Below are 11,581 nucleotides of genomic sequence, written 5' to 3'. Positions count from 1 at the left end.
GGGGGGGGGGGGGGGGGGGTGGGTGGAGGTGGACCTGGAGGGCCGATGGAAAGCCAATCCCAATATAACCATGGTTTCGGGGGCAGTAAAGTTGGGATGTGATCGAGTAAATTATCACCTTTGAGCGCCCCCCAGACAATGCGCTGTTGGAATATTCTGCACTCATTTTAAAATTATTGTCTCGCAATAAACAGTTATTGCAGTTGAAAGAAAAAAGATTGACAATAACGGGAGTCGCCGGCTGTGTAAAAAGCAGAGCACGTTATGTAGTGCACGATATTTGATCTTAAACACCATCAGTCTGAACTCAGGTGGGAGGAAATGTCGACAATCCAGCTCCGAGCTTCACTTCACTTTCACAAGTTTAATGGATGAATAAACGCGGAAATAAAGTTAACAAATATTCACACTTAATTACCAGCGTCGCCTTGCCAAAATAGTAAAATTTTATACAATCTATTTTTACAGAGTTTTTTTTCTTAACTACTTTTATTTCGCGAATGACCAGACATATTCACTCACTGTTATAGTTACAAATCAATCTCCGAAACGGCTAAAATGGCAACAGTAACAAAAAAAAACCTTTTTTTACCGACTCATAGAATTAAAACGTTTCAAATAACCGGAGTTCATCAGTCAGAAAATATGGGCGTGTAACCTGAAATTGCTCCCCCATCCCCTCTCTCTTGCTGTTTTCTCCCCCTTCCAGCTGATGTGGAGTTATAGAGTAATTTCCAGTGCTTCATTCAGCCTCTTGCATCGGGTCTTCACAAGCTTCCACTTGTCAGTTCCCAGACACTGAAACGCTGCCCTGCACCCGGCCAGTGCGGCAGCCTCTCTGAGACCCAATAGTTTGCACAGTTGTTCTAACAGCTGCTGCACTGGAGCCTCGGTAGATCCAGTGGCTGCGGGAAAGGCTGCGCACGGCACGCTGTATTCGACCTCATTAAAACCCTCCAGTTTTAGTGGAGTTTTAATCGTTAGGCAGATTCATGAGAGAAACAATTGGAATGCTTATCAGAGCTATCCGCATTCTTAAACAGTCTTTTTCTTTGTAATGAATCGCTTTCCTTTTTGTGGTCCTGTTATCATCAGCACGTACTCCCAGCACTTTATTAAAAATGAGCTTGTTGAGTCTATTCGAAGCAATCTGTTATGAAATGCCCAACTGCGGATTCCTTGAAATCCCACTAGGCCCATTCAACACACCCTCGATTCGAGTAGAATTTGATTCAGATATCTTGGTTTTCCTTCAAAAGAATGATCACATTTCTGAAAATGTGTTAAAATCCAAGCACTTCAAACCAACTTCCTCTCTTAATGTCCTCCCGGAGAGGAGCGTCCCACCTAGCAAAGGATACAGTCACATTTTTTAGCTTCTATGGCCGGTTGATCAACTGTGGAGTTTGAAAGTTTTTTTTGTTTTATGTTTGATTGAAGCGTTTTGTTGTGTAATAAACACTCAGCTTAACAGGGATCCACCACAAAGGGAGTAGCGGCGAGCTGAAACCGAGATCAAAATCTGTTACACACTGTACACAGAGGAAGAGAAATGTTTCAGGTAGAAATTACAGGGCAGCCAAACGAGGTAGCTGGTGAGTGCTCTAAAACCAGTAAAGATCCTTGTTTTTTTCCTGGTGCGCCAGACCTGAGAATGTAAAAACAAAGGCAAAAAAAAGAAGAGAGGACAATGTAAGCAGAACAGGGATAGAGAACAGAACCAGAGGCACGCTCTGAAAGTCAGAACAAATAAGGTATCGAAACAATAAGAGATAGAAGTTCCAGCTAAAGCGGCCAACACACAGAGAAAAATAAGAAAAAATCAGGCAAGTTCACAAGTGGCCGAGAGGAACAGCAACGGCAGGTCACAGACCATGAAGATCACTCACTTCTGAGCTGACTCTTGTACTAAGATTTCGTCGCGACTTTAAAATTATAAATCTTTATTCTTTTGGCGATTATATTACGCAAGGGAATATGCACGCTGAAAATTATTTCCGAATTTATCTGCCGCAGTTTCAATGTTAAACGTCATTGACTTACCCAGGTCTTTTCGAATTTAAATACTATATAATACAACAATCACATTAAAAAGATTCTGAAGTAAAGAGCAGACATAAATTCCAACATTGTCAAATCTATTCCTACTGTTAATGCTAATGTTGCTTCCATAACGAACAATGCCTAAAGACATTTGTCTGGACATTTCATTCATCTTTCTCAGACAACACGGTGAGCTCTTTATACAATACATTTCTTGTTGTAAACCTCGCTTTTTTGAAAAATAAATTGGCTTAACACAATTATATTCGACAGATAATCGATACCCTTTGAATAATTTTTTTACTATAGATAAATGAAAAAAATAAGCCATATCATATTGTTGCAGTCATAAATTACAACCGAATTCTCATTAAACTGCTACATTCCTTTAGTGCCGCAAATTTCAAAATGGAACATTTTGTCAAGCATTTGGTGGGATCTGATGTTGGTGGATTTGATATGTGTAAAATGAAAATCCGATTACTGAAATTGTCACTGTTAATAGTATTATTAAAAGAACTCCGCAGTTCATCCTGCTAAATAAAGTTTATAATTATTTGGCCGGTTTCAATAAATGATCGATTTCTCCGGTGCAAACAGTACGAAAGGGCTACGTAGGTCCCAATACGCCGAATTTTAACTGTTCAGGTTTCATCGCACGTAAGAGATACTATACACTATACTCATTCCTATATATTCTGACTGTCTCTTAAACGTGTCGATGTTAGTAATGAGTAGCATAATTTCAGCAGCACCGATTTATATTAATCGAAGAATTTCTCCCATTGCTTTACACATAACTCATTTAGTAACATTCATTGCCGAGACAATAGTTAGTTATATCTGGATAGTTCGTGCACCGAGTAAATGCATTATTATGCATAAATAACTGATGCACAGATATTCCACACCATTTGTAGCTGTATTGTGCTTCACACTTTTATGGTAGAATCATATCAGTCATACATATAGCTACAGGAGAATCGTTTCACCACAACAAATACTGAATAATGCTTGGACGCATTAACAATGTGAAGTAGCGGGATATATGAAAATATATTTGTAACAGACCGAGGTAACTTTCGAAACCAATTAGTGTAGAGAGTTGAATATTGTTTATTTGAATCCTGTCCAAACTAATAGGATAAATATCTCCTTGCTATGTCAGCTGTAAAGTCCTACATGAAATAACTTTAATAAGAGCTCATGCCACAATTCCTACATAGCTCAATGGCACACAGCTGTTCATAATGTGGCACAAAATCACGCACAGAGGCCAGAGAGGCAGCCAAAGACACTCTTATGAATTTGGCATGAGGAAACACCGAGAAAGTGGAGCATCTAACCTCGTCTTCAGCTAATTCTGGAGTGCTTAAGAATGAACTTGGCTCCTATCAGCAACATCACTCACAGACAGAAAGAACGTACATTTAATACAATTGAACACTAGCTTGGAACATAATTCCATTTAAAATCAATAGTGTGCCCCTGAAGTCTAGGCTTGCATTTAATCAGTGAAATATGACCAGGTGATACAAATCTTCAAAGGCAAGAGTACTGTTTAATATTGTCATAGTAACAATGTACTGACTAAGGCCAGATGTGAAGGTGTGTGCATCATAATGAAACTGGCAGATGCCATCTTGAATGTATGTATATATTAAAGTCACAAAAATGAGACCAACTTTAGTATCTGTATAGTTGAACATGAATCTGACTTGGTGTGAATCAAAAACACCTTTATAAACTAATTCTTTTTAATGTTTCTAAAAGATGAATATTCCTGATATTCTTCCCAAAAATTTAAGAATTACCACAAGCTGAGTGAAAATCCTCCTATGCTTCCAACCCCACATGCACAGAACTCCTTGACATCTGGGAGATGTACAAGGCACCTAGAGCCTGTTGTTGTGGTGTAACAGTAGAATATTACAGAATTTATCAGAAGTAGAGTAAAAGATGTAAACACATTGAAGCCTGTTTTCCACATTAAGGCTGTGCATCCAGCAATGGAAATTGTGTAAGAGAGATGTTCCCTATTTACATCATATCATAAAGTACAGGTTCATCTTTTCCTCTTTCAGTGCAGAGTATTCTTTGCTGGAACTGTACGTAAGAAATATGAGTCAGGGCCAAAATTCCTAGTAGATACTTGCAGCACACAAAGCTATAACTAGATTTAGTGTTAATGCTGGGTGCCAATGCAGCCTTCATGTAATAAGAACAAGAGGGCAATAAAATACACAGAGCACCCAAATATTTGGCAATGATACAAAATATTTGGTTGTTTTCTACAAGATCGCATTTTTCTTCAATTAGTCCAATGCAATAAATTTCAGTTCCGATCTATTGTGTAAGGAAGTATAAATTTTAGAATTTATAGATTCTAATCTTAGAATTAGAGGGTACAGTTTCAAGACAGAGATGAGGAGAAGTTTCTTTACCCAGAGGGTGGTGAAATTGTGGAACTCCTTGCCACGCACAGCAGTGGAGGCCAGATCAGTGGGAGTGTTCAAGGAGGAGATAGACAGATATCTAAATAGTCAGGGTATCAAGGGATATGGGGATAAGGCTGGCAAATGGGATTAGAATAGTTTTTTTTTTCTCTCTCTTTTTTTCCCACCCCATTTCTTTTTCCCTTTTCCTTGGAGCAGACTCGATGGGCCGAATGGCCTGCTTCTGCTCCCTTATCTTGTGATCTTGTGATCTTGTGAAATGGTAATACAAAGTCAGTGAAAGCACATCCTTTTGCTTACCTTAATCATTTTATGATTAGTTCCATGAACTGATTATTTGAATTCAGGACACAATTGCTCCCCCCCCCCCAACTATGCCTCTTTTCTTCCCTTTCCTAGCCTGTCTCTCTTTTTTCTACTCCCTTTTTTTCTCTCCTTACCTTTGACCCATCCCCTGGTGGATCTGCTCTCCCCTCCTCCCCCACACCTGCCTATCACTATCTCTTACCTGCATCTACCTATCATCACCTTGTGCCCACCTCGTCTCCCCTCTTTTATCCACCTATCACTGCTCTGCTTTTCCCTCCTATATATTGGACTTCCCCTTTTCCTATCTTCAGTCCTGAAGAAGGGTCCTGACTCAAAACATTGACCACCTGCTTTTCTCCACAGATGCTGCCTGGCCTGCTGAGTTCCTCCAGCATCATTGTGTTTTTCATTGGTTAATCTCTCCTTGTTCATGACTCATTATACTGATGTTTTTCCAATCAGTTTAAACAATATGATACCAATCAATAAAGTTTTAAAGTCCTGACACATTACCTCTTAAGGTTTCATCATACTGTCCTTCACTCATAAACATTCTACTGTAAATCAACACTTTCATCAGCAGGATTTCCATAACATGCTTCATTTTTGGTAACTAATACTAGCATAATAATACTCAGAACTTTTCATTATGACATCATGTGTTGTTCTTTGTAAATGGAAGGTATATACCATAACCTAATACATCGTGTTATTGTTCCTGCCACAATCCATATGGATTGACAACTAAAATATCCAAAGGGAAGCATAAAATATTCATAACACTTTTTCTACTGTCATCTCCGGTTGTATAATACCTGGCAATGCTCTGATAAGTTTATTTCCATGGAAACTAATAGTGCAATTTCTGATTATTTTAGCTTTAAATCTAAATGCATCTTTATTATCATGATTTTTCTATCATATTTGATTAGTTAATTCCATGGATCGATGCAATTATATGACTTTTTTAAACACTGGATTCCATTTATTTCCTTGGATGTCCATCTTAGTAAACACTTAATTGTTTGAAATGCTAATTGGACTACAATTTGCTTATCTCCACAGACTTATTGAAAACCATGCTCTAAGATTATTAAGCAACATTTATTTTAATGTCCTGTTACTCAAACAAGATTTTTTTTCTATATGTTTGCCTCAGCTCTTGGCAGGTCTATTAGTTCTGGTACCTTTATTTCATATTTCAATTGGTTAGAATGTTTCCCCCTTTTAACATTACAGAAAAATTTTCCCAGCTATGTTAATTAGCACTGGTCAATATGAAACCATAATAACCATTCTACCTTTGTAGAATCTCCTGAATATGAACATATTTGTTTACATCTATTCTTGGGATGCATCACAGACTGAAGATGCTCCAGTAATGTGTTTCACAGTATCTCACTTTTTATATTTAGTATGTATTCAAATGCTTTAGCTTAAAATTGGTAATATTGAGCCAAACTATGCTGATGGCTAACTAATGTGCACACCAGTGCTTTCTGGATTTCTGCAGTGTCAAAATGTGGAATGAACTGGAGGTCAGATGCTAGTGCAAGTGCATCTGATCTCTCCACCCTAGACTCAATGTTGAGTCCAGGGATGTTCCATGATGTTCAGAGGTGGGTGGCTGGATACACTGTGAATATCAATGAATGTTACCAATTTGCTCTGAAAAAGTAGATGAAAGTGTTTTTAAACTTTAATTAATATGTCCTTTTAATTAGTTTATATAACTTACTTGCATATAATATATTACATTTTTAAAAATATTTTTAATAATTATGCATATTTTCCCACTGTTTCTAAGCATTCCTAATCAGCAATGACATTTAGAAACAGTAGAAACGATCTTCGACAGCGTGAACTGTCAGAAGGCCAACAGGATGCTCCATGGTTTCAGCCACTAACAGCTCAGGTGACACATGGCGGCCACTCTGTTACTCTTGGGGAGCTGTGTCAGTGATACCTGAAGGATGTTAGGAACCGTGAAGCTGCCAAGGTATGTGATCCCATGACAAACTTGAAACACAGGCCAAGCCCAGGGACATCCAGCCCATTAACTACAATGTGGCATTAGCTACAGGGTTGCAAGATTTTAACCCAGCAATGTTGAAGGAATGGAGCTACGTTGTTAAGACAGATAGTGGATGAATTGGAGGTGAACTTACAGATGGTGGGATTCCCAAATGCTTGCTGTCTTTGTACTCCATCACACTCCTGACCATGTAGAAATACACTGTGAGAAAAGGACCTAAAGTGTTCCCCACAGAATACCTGACCTCTTGTACACACATTATTTGTAAAGTTGATCTAGTTATCCTTCTAGTCAATAGTGGTCCCCAGGATATTAATGCTGAGGATTTGCAAGACCCTTTCTTATTGGAGATGGTTATCACTTGTGCAGCCATTACCCCTTCGCACCTGCATGTTTCCTAAATCTTTCTGCATGAATTAAAATGTGTGAAAATGTGTTTATTGTGAAAAATACAACATCTCAGTCTAATTCCACCTTCATGTCACTATCTGATTTCCAGCAGGGGCCTCTTTAAAGGCCCCTACACCAGGATGCTGAAGCCAGTCTTAGCACCCATCTCATCAGCATTGAGGTCAGTGAATTTATTATATTTCCAATCATACCTAGAACTTTTCCGGTTTGTATAGTTCAATTCTGAACGGACTGCTGACAGAACAATTGCAGTTTTTGATTGCTGTTGATTTCTCTATGCTATATCAACTTTATTCTGTCTGTTACACATGACACTTCAAAAATACCCCACTTTTTTAATAAATTATTTCTATGCCCTACAGAAAACAAGCACTTTCAGCTTTTGGAACCTTTTCTGTTTTTTTTGACCTCTGCATGCACTTCTTTCAAAGTATTTACCTGCATCCACATTGATGTTGAGGGTTTGGCTCATGTCAGTGGAGGGCCCTGTAAAGGCCCCTGTGGTCCATGCAGAGGCCGTGTCACTCTTTGCCAGGTCACATTGGGGTGTAGGGACAGCAGGAAGCCTGTGTGGCCTCACTGAAGGTACCAATAGTGAACTGTAGCGTGGGTCAAAAGGTGCACCAACCCCATATACATCATGCATACTAGGCCGTGTGTAGACAGAGCTCTGTGTACTGATGGCACTTCCCAATGAGTAGTGATGGTGGTGCCAGGGCTCAGGGGCTCCTTGATGCAGATGTGTGTGCAAAGAGGCACTTGAGTATGGGTCAGCTCCAAAGGGCAGCTCAGAGGGAGCTCCTGCTAGGGCATTACCTAGACTGCTACTTAAGCTTGCAGACATAGAGGGCTGGTAAGTGCTGTTCCAGAAAGAAGGAGGAAAACCCCGTTGGTTCATTGGGAAAGTTCCCTCTGTAAAAGAGAAGATAAGGAAATTGCTATTAATTATCAGTAACAGTGATTCCAATCAACATTAATAAAAAAATCTTCAAATAAAATAAATCATTTCTCATCAGCAACAAAATTAGATACATTCACATTGTAAAAGAATTAGACTAAGACATCCTACACCACCTCCTGGATGTGGGAATTGTTATTTTCATTTTGTTGTTTTAATGATACACAATAATTTTTCTCTCAATAAATGAGGACAAATCTTAAGTATGGTCAGCAGAATTATTTTTATTTCCTATTTAAAGCATTCCAGGGAAATAGAAGTTACTGTAACATTGATAACAGAAGTATTTGGTGGAAACAGAGAACATTTGTGGCAAAATATGGTACAAAAGCTAAAACTAAACAGCACCTGAGAATACTTGTTGCATTCTGATTACACTGCAGGAAGTAATATTTGAATTTGTTTGCACTTTATTTTTAAAAGTTTTTAAGTCAAATGACAAACAGCTGAAATCTTTTCCTCCATAAAACACGATTCAATGGTTCTGCTGGAAACATAATTTAGTCTTTCAAAAGAAATTAATTTCTGACCAAGATATGGTCACATGTACTCATAGAATGCCACACTTACACTTTCCAAAGTTCCAAAATAATATGAGAAATATTTTGAATTTTAAACAGTATTTTGTATCAGTCACAGTTTTCTATGTTACCAAAACTAATTGTAATGATATCGAGGTATTTTCAAATAATTTGACCGAATTCATTTCAAAAATGCAATGCACTGGGGAGGCATTGAAAATGGAACCTTCAGAAATAGCAAGTTTACAAAACAGGACCGGTTTATTGCATTTTTTAGGTTTCAAAATTGATAGGTTAAAGTTATTTATGGTAATCGGGAAAAATTGAAATCGGGAGTAGGTTCTGGCCACTGTGACACTGAACCCATATTTAGTTTGCAAACAGTAATATCGGTATGGTATGAGAGCGAATTGTAAGAAAGCGATAGAATAAAGCCGCACTGCTAACAATTATTCTTCATCTGAATTCAATAACTACGACACTTTATAATGCCGAGATCTATATCGGCGTGAAGGCTTGTATTGCCATCTGCAGACTTCGCTAAATCTTTGAAGGATTTATTTGGACTGTAATTTAAGATGAGGGCGAAACAAACAGATTTCTACTTCCAGACAGATCCAATGGCAGCCGTGAATGAGAAGGTAGATATTGGTAGCTTTCAGACAACGGTTACGCCGTTAACCATCTCACTCCGTGAAACACAACGAAGCAACATAGTCACGGTTTTAATGCACCTGAAGTAAAACGAAGATATGCCGCCGGCATCTCGAGAAACGGGTCCAGTTCCCCCCAACCTCCCCCTCGGCCCCCAACCTTTGTTCCTGCTGCAGAACAACACTACCACTGGGATACCAGCCGAATATGTAGTTTGAAAGCATCAGGTCTAATACACGATTAGTGCAAGGATGAAACAGATCCTGCTACCGCTAACATAAAAAGCCAAGTTTACACACAACTTGGTTCGTAGTTATATTAAAGAGCACAACTCCCCAAATTAAGCACAAATTCCCAAATAGACATAATTTCGTGCAAAATCTCCCAATTAACTGTAACGATTTCAATAATTTTACGGAGCACCACAGGATTATTGATGCACGAAATAAAACTTCTGCTTTTTGATTCCCGATTGTTATAATAACGGGTTATTGGCGGTTAATTTAAGGCGAGCACCGAACCCACCTCTCCAAGAACTCGTACTTCCTCTAGAGGATTTGGAGCCGCTGCTGGCAGGAGTATAACTGCTGGGCTGGCTCAGTGCCCTTGTGAAATGTTCATCAACAACGCTGCTAATGTCACCCTGGAAGTATGTGAAGAGGACGCAGCGGGAGCTGAGGTATTCCGCTTCAGGTGGACGCTCTTTCTCGCTGGCCGAGTCTTCCTCTTTGATGGCAGAGCCGTGCACAGAAAATGTTCCACTGATGTTCGTGCTGTCCGCCGCCTCTTGCATTTTCGAGTAAAAGGCTAATTTCTGCAGAAGAGGGAAAGTCGCAATTATAGCACCATGTGAAGCAACTGATTCTGCGGCTCAACAGAACATGAAGCGAGCCATCGGGACTCCCAGGAGACTGTAAGGATACTATAGTTTGAAACCTATAAATACATGATAACTTATACGGTCCTCAATGACTTATGGTCACGCGATTTCTTTTAATTCTACGCATTATATAACCACATTCAAAAGCAATAAATATCTGACTGCCCACAACATTTCTTGATGGGTTTCATCGAGAGCCGAATATTTTCAAATCACACACTTTCCAGGGGCAGCTACATGTTAAAATGCCCCTTAGGAGACACCACTGTTTCAAATGCGGAATCACAGTTAGCTAAATAAACTCCGTGCCTGGAGATGGATATTTGCCTTCAGAAGCGGAAGGGGTGAGAGATTCTGTCTTGCTGCGGCGTAAAGTCAAAGCAAAAGTCAAAAAACTTAATTGCAAACCGAGGAACGCATGGACTGGAGGAACAACGGTTGGATACTTGGAATGCCCCGGGACTGAGCAGTACCGGGGGACTGTTCCAAACAGTATATATAACCCCAGTAATATATTTCAGAGTGATTAACTCCAACTTTTAGTTCAGTGAGTTAGCGGAATACAATGCAGCAAAAAATGATTACTGCATAACCAAACATACCTGGTGATGGTAAGGAGTGTACGCTGCTGCAAAATAAGGCTGAGGACCATACACTTGATACATAACATCCAGACAGCTCATGGCGAAGGTTGGAGTCACCAACAGGGATAAGACGAGGGAGACTACGGGCGATACTTCACGGGCGATCGTGTCCAGTGTGCGCGAACATCGCTGCTTTGGACTAAAAGCTGAATTCCTCCGTGTAGCCCCGAGCCCTCCTGTCTCTCTCACCCTCTCCGACCCGACTAAGTACAAAAAGCAACACCAAACATTTAAATGGGACGCGGTGCGGCGCGACGTCAGTGAACGTCTCCCTAACGCGGCCCCTCTCGATTTACCAGGGCTCCAACCAGCTCGAAGAAGGGATAAAGGGCGCAAATATGAACAGCCAGCCAATTCCAACCATGTCTCCTAAACACCTCGCCGCGTCGTTCTTCTAATCACATCGCCTGGTCTTTGTAAACACCAGAATCCTCCGAAAACGTGACAAGGCGGGTTATGTTAACACTTTCTTTAGCATTTCAGTCAAATTCTTGTAATGTTCGTTTTAGCATACGTGCATATCTGGAACTATTTCATGAGAAACTTTAGTTAACTGTGCAATGTCCAACTGTGAACACCTATCCACTGCCTTCCATTGTCGGTCCTCCCAATTATTGTTATGCACAGCTTTTCCATCTGCAAATTGACCTCCTTTCCGGGTAGTCTCTTG

At 39.7% G+C, this 11,581-nt stretch overlaps 1 protein-coding gene across 2 annotated transcripts; it reads right to left on the bottom strand.

The window, feature by feature from the left end:
• Positions 1-1,462: 1,462 nt before the first annotated feature.
• Positions 1,463-10,950, bottom strand: vgll2a (vestigial-like family member 2a). 2 transcript variants are annotated; one of them, XM_052025125.1, is made up of 4 exons: positions 10,870-10,950; positions 9,913-10,201; positions 7,693-8,166; positions 1,463-1,503 (listed from the first exon to the last, which is right to left on the bottom strand). In XM_052025125.1, the coding sequence occupies exons 1-4, from the start codon at positions 10,948-10,950 to the stop codon at positions 1,463-1,465; spliced, it is 885 nt and encodes a 294-aa protein (XP_051881085.1). The 2 variants fall into 2 exon arrangements, with proteins under 2 accessions (XP_051881085.1, XP_051881086.1); XM_052025126.1 differs by lacking the exon at positions 7,693-8,166.
• Between the last annotated feature and the right edge of the window lie 631 nt (positions 10,951-11,581).

This window comes from Pristis pectinata, chromosome 10 (assembly GCF_009764475.1).
Source record: "Pristis pectinata isolate sPriPec2 chromosome 10, sPriPec2.1.pri, whole genome shotgun sequence".
Lineage (NCBI taxonomy): Eukaryota > Metazoa > Chordata > Chondrichthyes > Rhinopristiformes > Pristidae > Pristis > Pristis pectinata.
This window is presented reverse-complemented; position numbering and strand designations above follow the sequence as displayed.